At 39.2% G+C, this 17,922-nt stretch overlaps 1 protein-coding gene across 7 annotated transcripts; it reads left to right on the top strand.

Moving 5' to 3' along the window:
* LOC127449970 (ELAV-like protein 3) lies at positions 1-15,985 on the top strand. Of its 7 annotated transcripts, none has more exons than XM_051713633.1 (7): positions 2-455; positions 7,121-7,337; positions 8,704-8,807; positions 12,011-12,164; positions 13,530-13,758; positions 14,408-14,446; positions 15,151-15,985. In XM_051713633.1, exons 1-7 carry the CDS (start codon positions 447-449, stop codon positions 15,497-15,499), a joined length of 1,101 nt encoding a protein of 366 aa, XP_051569593.1. In that variant the 5' UTR covers positions 2-446; the 3' UTR covers positions 15,500-15,985. The 7 variants fall into 7 exon arrangements, with proteins under 7 accessions (XP_051569597.1, XP_051569593.1, XP_051569595.1 ...); XM_051713635.1 differs by having other exon boundaries at positions 3-455; positions 15,172-15,985; XM_051713634.1 differs by having other exon boundaries at positions 4-455; positions 13,533-13,758.
* The last annotated feature ends 1,937 nt before the right edge of the window (positions 15,986-17,922 follow it).

Below are 17,922 nucleotides of genomic sequence, written 5' to 3' on the forward strand. Positions count from 1 at the left end.
CAATTAGCCAATCAGCAGCAAGCTCTGCCAGCCAGGAGGACACATAAAAGAAGAACATTGCAGCAGAGGCACACAAGGAGCCTGCGAGGAACTGGGAAATACACCAACAGCAGAGCCACAACACCCTCCCTTGGACACACCCTACTGGGGATCACTGCTTCTCTTTTTTTCCGAGACCATCGCCCACGCCACACGGAGAGAAATCTCTCTCTCATCATCATCCTGAAAGAAAACCCCCTTCTCCTCATTTTCACACTGCTGAGGAAACCTACAAACGCACGGGCTGAGATTTCCTGACAAAGATTGTCCTTTTTCCTTTTTCTTTTTTTTTCTTTTCGTTTGGAAACTGACGTTTCTCCATCCACACCACCGTGTAATAACTGCAAGCCGACCTGAAGACCTGCGAATAGAAGGACCTAGATCACTATCATCTTTGTGCATCAAGAATGGTTACTGTACGTATGCCATTTTTTGCCTCATATCTAAAGCATAATACTGCAATAATATGGAAGTAATTACAGCACCATTTTTTATTTTATTTATTATTATTATTATTATTATTTTTTTTTTTTTTGCATCCTCACAACCTTGACCACAATGTCTGGAAGACATCTACATAGAATTAGCAAATATTGGATATCAAAATAACTTGACAATGTATTTAAATGCATGCAACCAAATAATGGTAATAATGCATGTGGACAAAATTCACACATACTGGCACAGCAAGACGCGGATTCAGTAAACAAGATTAACGATTAGCCCTGGATATAAGTAATGTGATACAGGCATGCGCAAACATCGCAACAGCCGAGCTCGCTTCATCGACGTTAACTGTGGTGAACCAAAACATTGCTTTCTTCAGCCACATTAACTATTCGTAATAAGCACTGCGTACAGCAGGCCTTCAGCCTTATTATACATCAGTTAATTAAATATATTCGAGCAGTAATTAGGCATTAATAACAAAGAGAGCGGAGGAATTCCTCAGGAATAGCTGAGGTGCTGTCTAAAGGCAGAAGGGCGTAAGAGGGCACATGCTGTGGAGCTGCGATGGGGGCGTTCAGCCTCTCTCCGCCTTGCGCAGCAAAAAGGATGCTCAAGACTGAAACTCGGAGACCAAACACGATGCCTCGGAGGCTGAGAGTCGATAGAGAGCAAAGGCAAAGAAAAGGGTCGAGTCACTCGGAAGGGGGAGGGGAGATAGTATGCATCCATCGCTTTGGATCGAATCAGTCAGTGCGAAATTCCTAAGGCTAGCGACGCGCGAGAAAGGAAACGGAGAAATGTCACATACAGCCTGCAAATATATGCATAGAAAAAGACACCGATGGGGTTTCATAATAAATCTGCCTGTTGAAATAAAGCATGTGAGGGGAATATGGAGGCCTGATGGCAGGCTTTTTGGGCGTGTCTTCTCGGAAGGAAGACAGCGATGGCACGCGCTCAAAACCAAAACGATTTGCATTGCCAAAACGATAACAAAACAGCTAGTCTTTAAACATGAACACTGACGTCACATTTGAGTCGTGTGCATGGACAATTAGCTACTTTAAATGTTAAGATTAGTTTCTGACTGTTCTGCCTGCGTGAAGCGAGTAACCTTGTTCCTTGTCAGGAATAAATCACCGCAAATATCACCCAGTAATGACGCTATATTCGTTGAAATTGTAGCCCACGTTGTAATTATTCATTTAATACTCACTTTAAGGCAATATTTATCACACGTGGAATGGAACTCCTTTGCATTTGACGTTAGAGGCTGCAGACATATATATATGTTCATCACTGGCACCCTGAAAGGATGCTTTAAGGACAGGCTGCCTTGTTTTACAGTGACCTCCAACAAAAGGCGACGAAATTACGCGCTTCCCTCTCGTATTAATTCTCAATAGATTGTTTGACTTGTCTATGGGTTGTGATGGATGGAGGCCTCGCGGCATGTTGTTCCGCCTCTACCGCAGTGCCAAACACTTAAAAACGTTGAGTCAGATAACCTTCTACAAGCGCTCACACAATTCAAGGACACGGACGTCACAACCGACACACAACGCAACACAATCGTATAAATATATACGAGCTCCCAGTTCATCGGTAATGTGCAAACGGACGTTTTTGAGCAGAGAAATAAGAAACGGCGTCAATAAATCAATGTGAAAGAATTGGCTCGATAATATACACGTTACAAGATCATCAGGCCTCCTCTTGTGTCAAAGTGAAATGAAATGCTACAAAAAAGAATCTTTATTTTGCATAGTTGAGTTACACCCCCCCCCCCTCCCCATGGAAGCCCAATTCCGTCACACACACACACAAACAAACAAACAAACAAACAAACAAACAAATAATAATAATAATAATAAATAATAATAATAATAATAAAATAGCAATCGTGCTTTGGTAAGTCATAATTATGAGATAGAATTTAATAAAGATAAAAAAACAAACAATGAGGGGGAAAAAATCATAATTTTGAGATAAAAAGTCATAATTGAGAAGCTAAATCATAATTATGAGATTAAAGCAAAAATATTGAGTTAAAAATTTATAATTATGAAATAAACGTCAAAATTATGTGAAAAGTCAGAATCATGAGGAAAGTCACAATTTTGAGTTAAAAAGTCATGACAATGAGATCAAAGTCAAAATTTGGAGACAAAAAGACAATTGAGATAAAAAGTCAAAATTATGAGATAGTCATCTTACAATTATGATTTAGTTACTCAGTTATGACTTGGTATGACATCGTTATTATTAAGTATCTCAGCATCTCATAATTGACTTTTCTATCTCATATTTTTTATTTTTATCTCATAATTTTCACGTAGTATCTCAAAATTGACTTTGTATCTCACATTATGATTTTATCTCATAATTTTGACCGTTATCTCATAATTTACACTCAGTATCTCATAACTCATAATTGACTTTTTATCTCATAATTATGACTTTTTATCTCAAAAATTAGAATTTTTAATTGCATAATTATGACTTACCAAAGAACAATGTTTTATATGCGGCTGAATGGGCTTTCATATAAGTTACAGTACTGATTTCACAGGCAAAATAATTAAATTAACAGCTGTGGTTAATGATTATTACTGTTACATGTTCAGATTTTCGACAAAAAAAAATAAAAAATAAAAAATAAAAAAAAGCAAGCCAATGCCTTTTAACGATATAGAATATGATTGTAGAATTTTTTTTTATTAACAAGAGAAAGAAATTATGTGAGCTGTAGGTTGCTATTTCATGCAGAAATGGATGTGGATGGCATATTATTTAAATGCATAAAATATATTATTATTATTAGTAGTAGTAGTATTACTATTAGACTGTAGAATCGAGAGAAAGTGAAGGCTGCAATGTTCATTGTTCCCGGAGAGTCCCGCAGCCTCTGGCCTCGACACAAAGCGCTACTGTTTACATTAATATTCATAGTGCTGCCATGGTCTCTGTAGAGGAGGAACGGGTGGCTCTTTTGTTCGCTTGTGTCAATACGTTTATTCAGCAAAAAGGAGCTCGGATTTATGAATGCCCACAGAGCACACGCGTACTTGTCCAATCAAAGGACGAGTGGATAACGATTTTAAACGATTCGCAAACGGCTGGACCGAGAAGAAAGTGTTGATTTATCAAGACGACATCAAGAGTTTAGTGTCCACTTGACAAAATGAACCCTAAAGCACGAAGGCTGTTTTGAAGGTTGTTGTCCATGTTGTTGAGAAGGAAGGCGAAGGCACTGATTTCAAACGGGATCCCCTCTGAGCCACTCCCGACTTCAGCACTCTGGACAGCGACATTGAAATAGTCTCCTGCTTTCCCGATGCGTTATCTTTTCTGTTAAATGTTCTTAGCGTTATTGCAAAAATGATATCAACACATTTAAAAATAAATACATGAAAAGTAAAACTAATTTAAACACAATTTGGGGGGCAATGTGAGGAAGAAATGTCTATTTGCGTGATAAATCTTTAAGTTGAAATTTTCACATGCGAAATTAACCCGATTAGCCTATTTGTTTTTTCACCACCGCAAAAAATAAATAAGAAAGAGAAGGGTTTATCCGCTCTCTGTCTGCTTGCGAAAATTGGGCTTTGACTTGTGTCCTGTTGTTTTACAGCTGCCACTGTGATCCCTTAAGATGCAGTGAGAGTGTGGTTAATGCCTTTTGTTTAGGATAATCCTGTAATCTCTGTTACTGAAACGCCCTATTGGCAATCCAGCATTCACATTTCAGTCAGGAGGCTGTCCAGACCCATACATTTCTGAATTAAAAATTAAGGTCTGCTGTCATATGAGAAATGTCACTAGGACAGATTAATTTGTTGTGTTTATAAATAGATTTCTTCGAAGCATAATGCTGATAGGCAATACTTGGAATCACTGTCCTGCAGTTTGAAAATGAATGTGGAAATGTTACCTATAAAGCTAGAGATTAGACTTGCCTCATGCTTTATTTGTTTACCTCAAGGGATCTTGTGTGAGACTGGGTTTATTTTAAGAAAATGGCTCCCTCACAGCACAGGGACATAAAGGAAGTGACGTGAGGCGATAGTCTTCACAGTCAAAATGCTCTTTATTTTACACTGCCATCAGGCCTGTTTTTTATCAGCAGTGGCATGGTATCCTCTGGGGTGTATATAATGGAAATCTATTTTTAACATCAGTTAGATTTATTGTAAAGCCACATATAGTACTTATACACATATACCAGTATAGAAAATTGCCAGCAGTTTTAAATGAATAAAGTGCCTTTATCTTACTTTTGTTTATTGTGGCACTGTAATTTAATACAAAATGTATAAAGTAAATCAACAGGATGTTTTTCTACAAAGTCAACTTTGCTGCCTTAAATTTCCCCAATCTTTCTGACAGCACTTGACGGTCATTTCAGCAGACTCTAATTACAAACTCACAAAGAGGAATTTTTACAGTCATTTATCTTTATCAGTGCGGTGGTGGGAAGTTAATAGGTTTTGCGTATGAAATGCAGGGCTCTTGTTTGCGTGCGAGTCTGGGTCCTTGTGTAGGCGATGCTGATGCAGTGCATTAAATATTGAAGGAGAACTCTCCCACAAATAGAAAAGTACAGGCTGGGACAAGAGTGTCCAATGCCCTCCATGGCCATGCTTTCACTTTTGTTTCGTAAGCCCTATTTTTAGTAGTATAAATTCAGGGACAGTTGATAAGATGGATAAGGAGCGCAACTGAAAGAACTCCTGCAGTAAGCAATCTCTCAGCTGTCTTTGTGAGTCATGTGTTTTGGGATGAAGTGCTCCTCTACCTCTGCCGATCCCGGTGCCAGTATCTGGGCAGTTAGATAGCGTTTTTGTCAGTCTCTGTGGCTGAAGAGCCTGAGCATTGTGTAACTCGCTACATTTGTCGCTGAGGATGGGTGGCTTGCCATGGGGAGGTTTACTTCAGTTCACGCATCACATTTGCCCTGATCCTGTCACTTTGTGTAAAGACTCGCTCTGTTTGTGTCAGCGCATAGACAGTGCCTGTTCGAGTAGGCTTTGTAGATATTTCTTAGACTACAGGCTAAGGGTGACTGCCAAAGCACAAAAAATGCCGTGTTTCTCACAATTTGTGTTTTAAGACAACCGTTGGAACACCCTTCACTTGGAAATTCAGATTCAGATGACAGTATATTTGGTTGTCATCATGGCCAGCAGTTTTGCCTAGATCCATGTTTGCAGGCTGTAATAACTCGCTCATCTCTGCCTCTCTGAGCTTCCTCCTTGTCAGTGTCAATTTGCCTGAGATTTACATTCTGCCTGCCGGAAAGCTTATTTTGCTAATGCAAAACAAAAAGTGATATTAAGCTAGCTACAGTAGATCTCAGTTTTAACTGTGTTCTCACACATACAATGCAACATTGGCTAAAAGTCAAGAAGCCAGCCAATAGCAACAGTCGTCAAGCTGCTGTTACCTGGGCAACCTGGTTAGAGGTAAGGCTCAAGGCAAGAATAAATCATTCTGGAGAAGAGACAGAGCGTAACGGAAAGAGATGAGAGGAAGAGGCAACACTGAAGGGAGAACAAAAGAACAGACTACCCACACTACTATTTATTCACTTGTTTGCGCAACTGTTGATTGTTCATTTGGCATTATGATGAGATGTTAAATTAAACACCAGTTTGACAAGAATATTTTAATTTATTTCCAATTACGCCCCCAGCGTGATGTCAAAATGAATTTTGATAATAAAAATGTAAAGGACACTTGTGGCATATGATTATGCCTGTTGATGGTGGGTATTCAATGAAAAGATCAGGGATGCATTGTTAATTAAGTTAGTGAAACACCCCGTTTCACCCCAGGGGCCAGTTCTGAGGAAAGAGTCCTTTCAGTCAACTGTGGATGACTAATACATGAACATACATTACACACATCAGTTTGTGAATTGTGGATCATACCAGCCTTGGGAAAAATATAAAAAAATCAACTAAATAAATAAATATAAATGCTAACAAAGACAGATAGCTGGTACAAGGCAAGGCACTGCTTTCGAGCACAGAAGTCATACGCTGACAGAGGAAGTGAAAGGAAGGGACCGTTAAAGATTGAAGTGGCGTCTATAACCTGCATACATGTGTTCTTTGAAAATCTCTATAGGCCAAATTGAGCAACATGCCGTGCTCCACAGCAACACAGATGAACCAGACCCAGACACACGCACACGTTCTTGCTTTTCACATAAACAAGGTGGCAAAGTGAACTCCTGATCTTCATTTGTCTTTTTTGGAAAGATGGTTATCTGTCATCTCCGACCATTGTCCTCTTCTTCAGAGCCTGTCCTAGTGATGTAATGTTGTTTGACCCTGGATAGAGAAAATGGGGGCAGCGACAGAGGGATAGGACGGTGACATCTGCAGAGCCAGGGGCAGATAGAGAGTTGATGTGAGGAAGGAGGCCAGAGAAAGCGGTCAGGGGAGGTGGGATATTGTTCTCCTCCAGTCCTCAACCCTTTCGATTTGTAACCTCTCCAAGAGGATATGGTGGTGCTTGAGGAGCAAGCTCTTGGAGAGCCAAGCTTTACGCCCCACAAATGATGCCTTTTCATCCAAACACACAGTCTTAGAGTGTGATTTACCATTTTTTTTTACACCTGCAGATAATTAGCACCATGGAAACTCAGGTGTCCAATGGTCCGAGCGGAACCAGCCTGCCCAACGGCCCCGTCATTAGCACTAACGGTGCTACAGACGACAGCAAAACCAACCTGATCGTCAACTACCTGCCTCAGAACATGACCCAGGAAGAGTTCAAGAGCCTGTTTGGCAGCATTGGAGAGATTGAGTCCTGCAAATTAGTCAGAGACAAGATCACAGGTAACCAAGGAACACCTCTCTCTATGGGCCAAATATATCCATGCAAGTGAAAATTGTCCTGTAACAGTGTCAGAAATTTACTTTTGGATCAAGGGGAAATAATTGCCCCTTGGAGGTTCATTGTTTAGCTCTATGACAATGTATATTTTATACGTATAAAACATAAAACACACTGAGTGACTTTTATGTCAAATGCTTCCATTTTATTTAAATAAATTCTCAATCTGAACAATTTGAATCAGTAAATAGGCCTAGAATAGAACTACAGAAGACAGAATTAGAACTATATCAAGAAGTACATCAAGTGCTACAAATACAAAACAGATGAATGCATTACAAGCACATTTTTGGTGGCACTTTTGTCATTTTGTTGACATTTTTGCCCTAAGTACTGCATTTGGTTGCAAGAACCCTTTTAGTAACAATACCCTTCCAATTATAACTGAGGGTTTTCTTAACGTAAAGGGATAGTTCACCCAAAAATAAAAAATTATCTCATCATTTATTCACCCTCATGCCATCCCAGATGAGTATGACTTTCTTTCATCTACTGAACACAAATGAAGATTTTTAGAAGAATATCTCAGCTCTGTACGTCTGTACGCACCAAAATGGTCATAAAGGCAGCATAAAAGTAATCCATTCCAGTGGTTAAATCCATATCTTCTGAAGTGGTATGATAGGTCGGTGTGAGAAATAGTTCAATATTTAAGTCCTTCTTCTTTTATCTTTGGTGATTTGCATTCTTCGTGCATATCGCCCCCTACTGGGCAGGGAGGAGAATTTATGGTAAAAACAGACTTAAATGTTGATCTGTTTCTCACTCACACCTAACATATCGCTTCAGAAGATATGGATTTAACCACTGGAGTCTTATGGATTACTTTTATGCTGAATTTATGTGCATTTTGGAGCTTCAAAATTTTGGCACCCATTCAGTTGTATTGTATGGACCTACAGAGATGAAATATTCTTCTAAAAATCTTCATTTGTGTTCAGTAGATGAAAGAAAGTCATACTCATCTGGGATGGCATGAGGGTGAATAAATGAGAAAATTTTCATTTTTGGGTGAACTATCCCTTTAAGGTGTTTCTTGCAACAGCTGTTAATTTCTCGACCTGCCTTCAAAGCAGTAAAACCTAACCTGCGGTTGTTTCCTCAAGGTTCTATTTCTACTTGATTGAACCCATAAGAATGATTTGTTTGGCTGTTGTACCCTATTTTGTCAGGTTGATTTAGTCAGATTAAATACATTTTTGACTTAGTTTTTTATTTAGATCTTACCACACGAAGCACTTTTTTTTTTTTTTTTTACAGTGCATCACCAGAAACACATCAAATGCGTTTATATTCATCTTGTTCCAGGTCAGAGTTTGGGCTACGGCTTTGTAAACTACGTGGATCCCAATGATGCCGACAAGGCCATCAACACACTCAACGGTCTTAAACTGCAGACCAAAACAATCAAGGTAAGAGAAGCTCAACCCCATGCTCCTCAATCACTCAACGGGGAGGAAGTGGGGAATAAAACCAAAACAGGGAGTGAAACACGGCTCAAGACAGACGAGACAGCAGGAGAGGAGGAGAAAGGGAGGGGCAGGGTAGAGATTGGTGGCAGGAACAAAAGGAGCAAAAGAAAAGAGAAAGTGGAGGTCAGAAAGCAAAGGGTTGTGTGCAGAGGTGATTGTAATGGAAATGTAATTAGGGGGACGCAATGTGAAGCTTGGAGGTCAGCACAGAGAGCCCCATCTGCCTCCAATCTTGGCTAATTAGGGCTTTCTTTGTCCCAAATCCAGCTGGGTTTTGGGGATGGGGAAGGTTTGACTGGGCTTCTGAAAGCAAGAGATTAAACAGTCCGATCTCCTCCTCCACCTGATCACCACGCATCAAAGACTACACCAAATCCAAAGTAAGAATCAGCATTTGAGGAGTCTTCTTAAAGGGATAGTTCACCCAAAAATGAACATTTTGTCATCATTTATTTACTCTCATGTTATTCACTCATATGACTTTCTTTCTTCCGTGGAACACAAAAGGAGGCCAAATGTTAGCCTCAGTCACTATTCACTTTTATGGCATTTTTATTCCATACAATGAAAGTGAATGGTGACTGAGGCTATCTTACAGGTTTGTTACAACATAAATAGTAAATAGTAACAGGTGAACTATCCCTTTAAGGATATGAATATATATAATATCATAGATCGTGATGACCGTTTATGTCAGGTGTAATTTTCTGCATTCAGAGCAGTCTCATTCCTAACACTTTTATTAAAAGACTACAACATACAGGCTATTTCTACATCCTTAAGCACAGTTATTGACCATTATTCACCAAGTCCTGAAGCACTGTTATTCGATGAATAACGACCACAAGCCACAGGCAATCTGCACAATGACATCATTGGCATAGTTATTTAAACAACACTGAGTCCTATTGCTATTGTCCTAATCATCTTGTTTGTTCAATGCATTCAGCCAGCTTTCGCCACTGTTCACTGACATACAATGTTTGTGTGCCTGTTGCTCTCAAATCGTTGAGCTGAGCAAATGTCAAATTTTCCATGTCAATAAGGCATTGTTAGAAAGGTAGAGAGTGGGGACAGAGGGTGGGAGGGAGAAAGGGAGACAAGGCGCAGGAGCAAAGGCAAGGAGGCAGCATTGGGAGCCGAATGCCAATGATGGGATTAGAGGCCATATGGGCTGCAGGCACCATCTGTACTGTGGGAGAGACAGGGAGAGGGTTAATTATGGGGCAGCATCCTATCCCTCAAATACATCGACCCCCCTTCCTCCAGTTTCTGCTGTACACTCACCCACTCACTGCACAATTACACCCCTACCTCAACAATACCGCTGCTGCTTAGTCATACTTGCCTTCAACACACAAACACACATATGGTGGAAAAACACACAGAATTCTGCCAGATCTGATGGCGAAACATGTATTAACTTGATTAAAATGCTTAGGAAACATTAAAAACATGCTCCTATTTTTATTTATTTTTTGTGTAGGTGCTTAACCTTCTCTCAACTATATATATATATATATATATATATATATATATATATATATATACATATATATATATATATACTGAATATATACACACATATTCTAAACACACACACACACACCTCTCTCTCTCTCTCTCTCTCTCTCTCTCTCTATATATATATATTTAAAAAATATTTAAATTAATTAGAAAAAGAAAGGGTACAATAAAAAGTATACTGCTACACTGAAAAGAAAAAGTTAATCTAAAAAATGTGCTTCATGTGGTAACTATCTAAATTTACTGGTATGATCCAAGTAAAACAAACAAAAAAAAAGTATATATATATATATATATATATATATATATATATATATATATATATATATATATATATATATATATATATATATATATATAAAACATGTCTGAATCAATTTGACTACATTGTTACACCAACACAACAAATTTTAAGGGTTAGATCAGGTAGAAATAGCTCCTTAAGGTAACAGTTGCAGGTTACCACTTTTTACAGTGCATAATGTAATATAAAGTTGTACTGTATGTGTAAATTTTAGGCGTCTACAAATCTTTGATAGAAAATAAATTATATACAAAGTAGCAATGAGTAAAAAAATGGAAGTTGTAATGCATTAAAAAGAAAAGTACAGTTTTAATATTAGTAAATATTAGTAGTCTATTTGTAAATGAGAAGCATACACTGTGTTAACACAATGTAATACTGTTGAATAGAAACAATGACACAAGAATGTTTTGGAAAGTAAGGATGCTATAGTTCCAATAGAGCATGAATTGGTTTTGTGCTTTTTTGTTTGCACTGCTTTAATTTTTTTTGTGAGACATTTTGTGAGGACATGTGTTAGGGAGTTGTCAGTGATGCTGGACATCTTGTAATCTGTTTACTTGGTTTGCCGGTTGCCAGTGGAGCAGTTTCCCCTTGAGAATGAAGACAAAGGAGAGATGGAGGAGAAGGAGGGGGTGCAATCGCTCTATCTCCAAAAACCACATGTGCACACACACTGACACCATCAATCAAAGTCAATCTCATTCAAGCAGAAACTCATAAATATACATATTTTATGAGAAAAATCTGTTCGCATCTCAAATACGACCGAGTTGGCACGGTGGGGGATTTATAGTGAATATAGACAAGATATAAAAATTAGATTCATATTTTAACGTCAAAACAAATGCCTAATTGGACTTGATAAAACATGACACGTCCCAATGCGTAGTAACAGGTCCTAAATGCTGCGGTCTTCTGGAAAATCACTGCACAGAATAACAGCTCATGATATCAAATTTTCCTCACAGCTCCCTGAGGGAGCTGGTCTCAAATCAGTGCAGAGGGTGTGGATGTGTCTGTGGGCTGACTGTGAGGGTGAGATCAGGTTTGTGTGCTGTCAGGAGCACTGTGAAGCTGAAATAGAGTTTAATAAGGCAACCGGGTTTGGTTCGAGTGAAATTCGTGTAAGAAATGTGGATTTCAAGGAGAGTGGGCGGATGTCTTGCCTTTGAGCATGGCAGTGCTGTGACATATCTGTTTTGACTACACTTGAAAGTGCAGTGCTGGGAGTTTTAGGACTGTCATAGCTGTCTTGATGCATGCTTCTTAATATTTCTATTATTTCTTATTTTATGTGTCTGCATTATAGGTGTCTTATGCCAGACCCAGTTCAGCTTCCATTCGCGATGCCAACCTGTACGTGAGTGGGCTGCCCAAAACTATGAGTCAGAAAGACATGGAGCAGTTGTTTTCTCAGTATGGACGGATCATCACTTCACGCATCCTGGTTGACCAGGTCACAGGTAAACGTTAACTCACTTCCACAAAAAGCACACGCACTTCCCTTGGGGAAGATTACAAAAACTAATTAAAGCGGTGGATGTAACGGTAAAACTAGGCCATATGCTTTAACATTTTTCAGTGTATGTGATATAAGGTCTTTGTAAGGGTTTCTTAACGCAGACTGTGAAGTGATACCCGACCAAAGCATTCACTTATATGCAAAGTTGGGCAAAATTCAGAATTTAATAATCAGCTTTTTTTAATTCAAAAGTTGGGATTTGAATTGAATTGGCCGCACCCACCAGGATGTTCAATTGGAATTTGAATTGAAATGACAGAAAGAGGAATTTACTGAATAGTAATTTAAAGAAAATCAACGCAGTCACACAAAAGAGGAATTGCATTCATCCAGCACAACCACAAAATGGGCAATAACAACTTATTAGATATTCTGTTTAAGATTTCCATCTGTAAAACTGCTTCTTGTTGTTGGGTACATTCTGAAGACTTTGGGGTAAATAAGTCCATTCTGGGAAATAAAATGTTCTTCTAGCATAGTCCATAAAATAAAAGTTTTGGTTTGAGTATTTCTGTAACTCTGATCTCCTGGGATTTTCACACATAACAGTCTCTAGAATTTACTCTGAATGGTGACAAAAACAAAAAAACATCCAGTGAGCGGCAGTTCTGTGGATGGAAATGCCTTGTTGATGAGAGAGGTCAACAAAGAATGGCAAGACTGGTTTGAACTGACAAAGTCTACAGTAACTCCGATAACCGCTCTGTACAATTGTGGTGAGAAGAATATAATCTCAGAATTCTATTCTGAGATGCGGGTTGGCGCTGTTTTGGCGGCACGAGGGGGACCTTCACAATATTAGGCAGGCGGTTTTAATGTTGTGGCTGATTGGTGTATATATATACATATATAAAGACAAAGTAATACAAAACAAATTTGATTTGAAGGCCTTTCAAATATGAATGAATGTTTCTAGAAAATTGCATTCCGTTGATTCAACTTCCTTTAATTAAAATTCAAATTCCAACACTGCATCCTGCAATTTCAACTGAGGAATTTAATTGCATTCTCGATTTGGGACACCCATCATTCTCAAATTTCTATGCATTTCCATCCCTTGTGTGTTTGTTTATCCAACATTTAGCTAATTTGATAAGCCTTGCAGCTGCCATTAAGACTGTAGTACTCTCAACTCAGTTTAACTCATTTTACCATGTCTAAATCCATTCTGCAGACTTTCCGACAAAATCGGTGCAGAAAATGCCAAAAAGGTGTGCAGATTCTGTCTAGGCCTGTTTATCACCCATCAAATTCATTCATGATTGTCCAGCTTAAGTACTAACATTGCGTTGCTTTCTGTCCGGAGCAGGTATATCGCGTGGAGTCGGTTTCATCCGGTTCGACAAGAGAAACGAGGCTGAGGAAGCTATCAAAGGCCTCAACGGTCAAAAACCTCTCGGAGCTGCCGAGCCCATCACCGTCAAGTTCGCCAACAACCCCAGTCAGAAGACGGGACAAGCCCTGCTCACCCAGCTCTATCAGACAGCCGCTCGCCGCTACACCGGCCCTCTGCACCACCAGACACAGCGCTTCAGGTACTGACCCCACCCGCAGCCCTTAACCCTACTGTACCCCTCTTCCTCTGTCGGTCTTTTCTTTAAAAAGACAGTTCACCCCAAAAATGAAAATTCAGTCATCATTTACTCTCCCTCATGTTGTTCCAAACTCATATAAGTTTATTCACCAGAACACAAAAGGTTCAGAGAAGTAATGCAGACTTGGAACAACATGAGGGAGAGTAAATGACAACAAAATTGTCATTTTTCAGTGGACTATCCCTTTAAACTGCAGCACATTCACACTATCAGGGGGATTTGAGGAAAGTGTGTAAATTTGCAACAAATCTTCTTTAACCCATTCATAAAGAGTGCTTCCAAACAACTGCCCTTCTAAGGAATACATTTAGACAAAACACAGTGTGTGTGAATCAGTCATGGCACTGATGTATTCAGAAGCATTCATTGCTGCACAAACATGTGCGCAGTACTAGCAATCCATCACCTGAGGGCTCTGTAAGCACTGCATCTGTAGGATGGGTGGGCCCAGCCTGCTGATTGGTGGACACTGTGCTCAGTAAAGAGCTCCCCCTGGTGGCTGAATGGACTGTATTTAAACACCTTTCCCTGGTTGTTGGATCTTGCAACTAATATCTTCACCTCCGTCACTCTCCCTCTTGCATTACAGACTCGACAATTTACTAAACGCCAGCTACGGAGTCAAGAGGTAATTGTAAAAAAAAGGTGTCCTTTCAAAAGCATCCATGCCTAAATAAGCTCAAACAAAGTGCCCTGAATACCACCTGCTGACTTTAAAATTAGAGAAATACCATTTTAGTAGACTAGATTTACATAGCCAATTCACATCCAGTTAAAGGAAGAGCTGAAGTCGCTCACAGCAGGACATTCTGGCATGGCTTTGTTGAACCTTTTTCGTTCTTTTGGTTGATTCCTCGATTGAACTGATTTGTATGCATTTCTGTATTAAACTAACATTATTTTTCTTCAGTTCTGGTTGCTTTAATATCCTTTTTTCCACCAGCATGGACATACAAGATTGGTTTGCGTCTCCTTTGTTCGTTCCAATTTTCTGTTGATTTGTTTCTGATTTGCCTTCATCCCTCTCTAGGTTTCTATGTTTTGCTATATATTGTGATTTTGTTGGACATTGTGAATTTCATGTCCTATTTCCGCAGAGACTTTGGTCAACAACAGGGAATATGACTAAAATGGTGCAGAGAATGTGTGTTAGCAAGCCAAGTTTTTTTATGTTTTAGGTAGAAAGCAGATAGTTTGGTTGTTTCTTGCTCATTATTTTATCGACTTAAGGCTGAGGATATCAAGTTCGAGTGTACAGACATACCAAATTGGCAGGAACATGTGGTAATGAGAAGCATCCTGTGTTGAACTTCAGAATGACACCCATGGTAGCTCTCCTCCTTTCTTACCCAGATTCTCCCCAATAACCATTGACAGCATGACCAGTCTAGCCGGAGTCAACCTGACCGGTCCCACTGGAGCCGGCTGGTGCATCTTCGTCTACAACTTGTCCCCAGAAGCTGACGAAAGCGTCCTGTGGCAGCTCTTCGGGCCATTTGGCGCCGTCACAAACGTCAAAGTCATCCGTGACTTCACCACCAACAAATGTAAGGGCTTTGGCTTCGTCACCATGACCAACTACGATGAGGCAGCCATGGCTATCGCCAGCCTGAACGGCTATCGCCTTGGTGACCGTGTTCTGCAGGTCTCCTTCAAGACCAGCAAACAGCACAAGGCTTGAAGGAAGGCCTAGTCACTATTGCTCTTTAACACACAGGGGTAGCCACTGAGCTCCCTGTACATTCACTCTACATGGGCCTGGACTGAGTCTCTCTCTAACACACACATACATACACACACACACACACACATTTAGTTTTCGGACAAAAACACACAAGTAGAGTTTATTTTCTTTTCTCTTTACACAACATGCTAGTCCTTCCCAATGTTTGCCTGTATTGAATTAGCAGAAGTGTGAGGCGGGCTGGGGATGACATGGAGGACAGTCTAATGAATGTGACCGAGAATGTCTGCTGAGAGCTTTGATTTAATTCAGGCAAAGAAAGAGAACTGGTCAATGAAATACTGAAAAAAGAAGAATCAAATATGTGCAATTTACCTAAAATCTTGCCCCAGTAACTCTCCTGTCTGGCTTCAGAGGATGTAGTCACTTTTTTACACTTGGGCATTTTGAATCATTGATTTTTTAGAGAAAAAAATTATTAAATAACAGTGTTCTCTTTATATATATATATATATATATATATATATATATATATATATATATATATATATATATATACACACACACATATACATATATATATATTATGATATAACTATATATTCAACATTTAAGGTGGTTATAATAGCCAAACATGTAAGCATTTTCTAGAACTTTGAGTACGGTTTCCTGGCTCTACATTAGGTTGCAACCTTGCCTTATGGCACCACACACACCTTACCTGAGCTCCAACTGGACAGCCACTGAACAAACTGTGTTGGATTGTAGTCACAAATCGAGAGGTCACCTGGGGGTCATAATCACCTCAGCACACTAAAAGACAACATTCATCACAGAGACACACACGCACCTCTACAAGAGGGCATAGCCAAGCATATCACAAACATGGCGACCAAGAATCTCTTGTATTTTTCCACTCTGAGTTTTATAGTTAAAATCTAGAATTGATTCCACCACATGCAATCGTTTGTGTAACTAGGAGCATTTCAAACAGTGATGGCATTTGGAATTCTTTTGAAAATCTTGCCAACCAATAAGAGGCCAACAGCGGAATCCAGAACCGTTTTAGAACATTTAAACATGCTGATATGTACGAATGGCCCTGGAGTAGGTAGGGCTTTGTGTCCAAGCTCTCCTTGTTAACCTCTCAAGTGGACTTTGAGCTGTCCATAAGAAGTTCATGTTGAATGGGAAAAGTTGTAATGGAGGTCAGGGGTCACCTTTGGCCTTCATAACCTTTCTCAGATGCATTTAGCTCTATTCATTTAAGCGGAATTGCATCCATAATGACCTCTTAAATTACTCTGACAGGCTTCACTTTCAGCCCCTACATATCCAAAAGTAATTGCATATCAAACTTAAAATCAAATTTTGTACATCTAATGCCCTTATTAGCAAGTCACAGCCACATGACCATAAAAAATCTGATGTTATCTCAAAATACGCATCTCACAAATGACAAATTCCCTTTTATATTAATGATGAAAATCCCAAATATGGACTAGCTGTCCATAACTAGTCATGGGATAAACAAACTGTTCTATAGGGAGAGACATTGCTGTAAAATCACAAAACTTCACATCATTGAAGAAAAGAACTGAAAGATGTAAATGTGTGTTCAAATCACGTGACATTTTGCTTTTCTAAATAACGCTGTGTTAGCCAAAGAGGACAATGATCTCTTTGAAAGGATTACATTAGAGATTAATATATTTTTATATCAACGAATAAAAAAAAACAAGACCTTGTGCAACATTTTTACTGATTCTTAAGCGTGGAAATCTTTGGACACACCGCATGGCTTTTATTTTCAGAGCTATCAACTTTTGGGATAGAGGGTCAGTCTGCGGTGTTAGGGAGGGGATCGGAGGGTAGGGGACTAAGATTTACATGCAGTGAAACCATTTCATTTAAAAAAAAACATTAAAAAAAAAAAAAAAAAAAAAAAAAGAATCAGCAGACAGGTAAATGTATGCATTAAGACAGAAAAAAAAAGACTACGCTTAAAACCTTTACAGTGAAATCAAGCGTTGCTTCAATGACGGTGCAGTGAAGCTCTATGGCGTCGAACTGAACAATATAAACCAGGAGGAGCACTACATCCAGAGCATTTCATCTCTTATCGGCAACAAAGATGAAATAAAGAATACACTTTAATGCTTCAGCATGTTCAGTGCACCAAAAAAGCAGAAAATTGACTAAATAAAATGTAGCTGCACTTTATTAATTCTATTCGCCAGTATGTCATCACACAAAGCAAATGTCATCTATCATTAATTTCTTCTCCACATATCTTCGGTATCCCATCATCAGTTCATATCTTAGCACCTGATTTTGATCCTTTGCACAAGCACTAACCAACCAAGGGATCTTAACTTTGTCACTTACAAAGGGAAAAGTCGTTCTAAGGAATTTAGCAA

This window comes from Myxocyprinus asiaticus, chromosome 13 (assembly GCF_019703515.2).
Source record: "Myxocyprinus asiaticus isolate MX2 ecotype Aquarium Trade chromosome 13, UBuf_Myxa_2, whole genome shotgun sequence".
In the NCBI taxonomy this organism is placed as follows: Eukaryota; Metazoa; Chordata; class Actinopteri; order Cypriniformes; family Catostomidae; genus Myxocyprinus; species Myxocyprinus asiaticus.

Excerpts from the sequence above, each read along its gene's own strand:
- LOC127449970 (XM_051713633.1), top strand. Across the intron at positions 12,165-13,529 it reads CCTGGTTGACCAGGTCACAG|CAGGTATATCGCGTGGAGTC; the intron begins GTAAACGTTAAC and ends TTCTGTCCGGAG. Across the intron at positions 14,447-15,150 it reads GCCAGCTACGGAGTCAAGAG|CTCTCCTCCTTTCTTACCCA; the intron begins GTAATTGTAAAA and ends CACCCATGGTAG.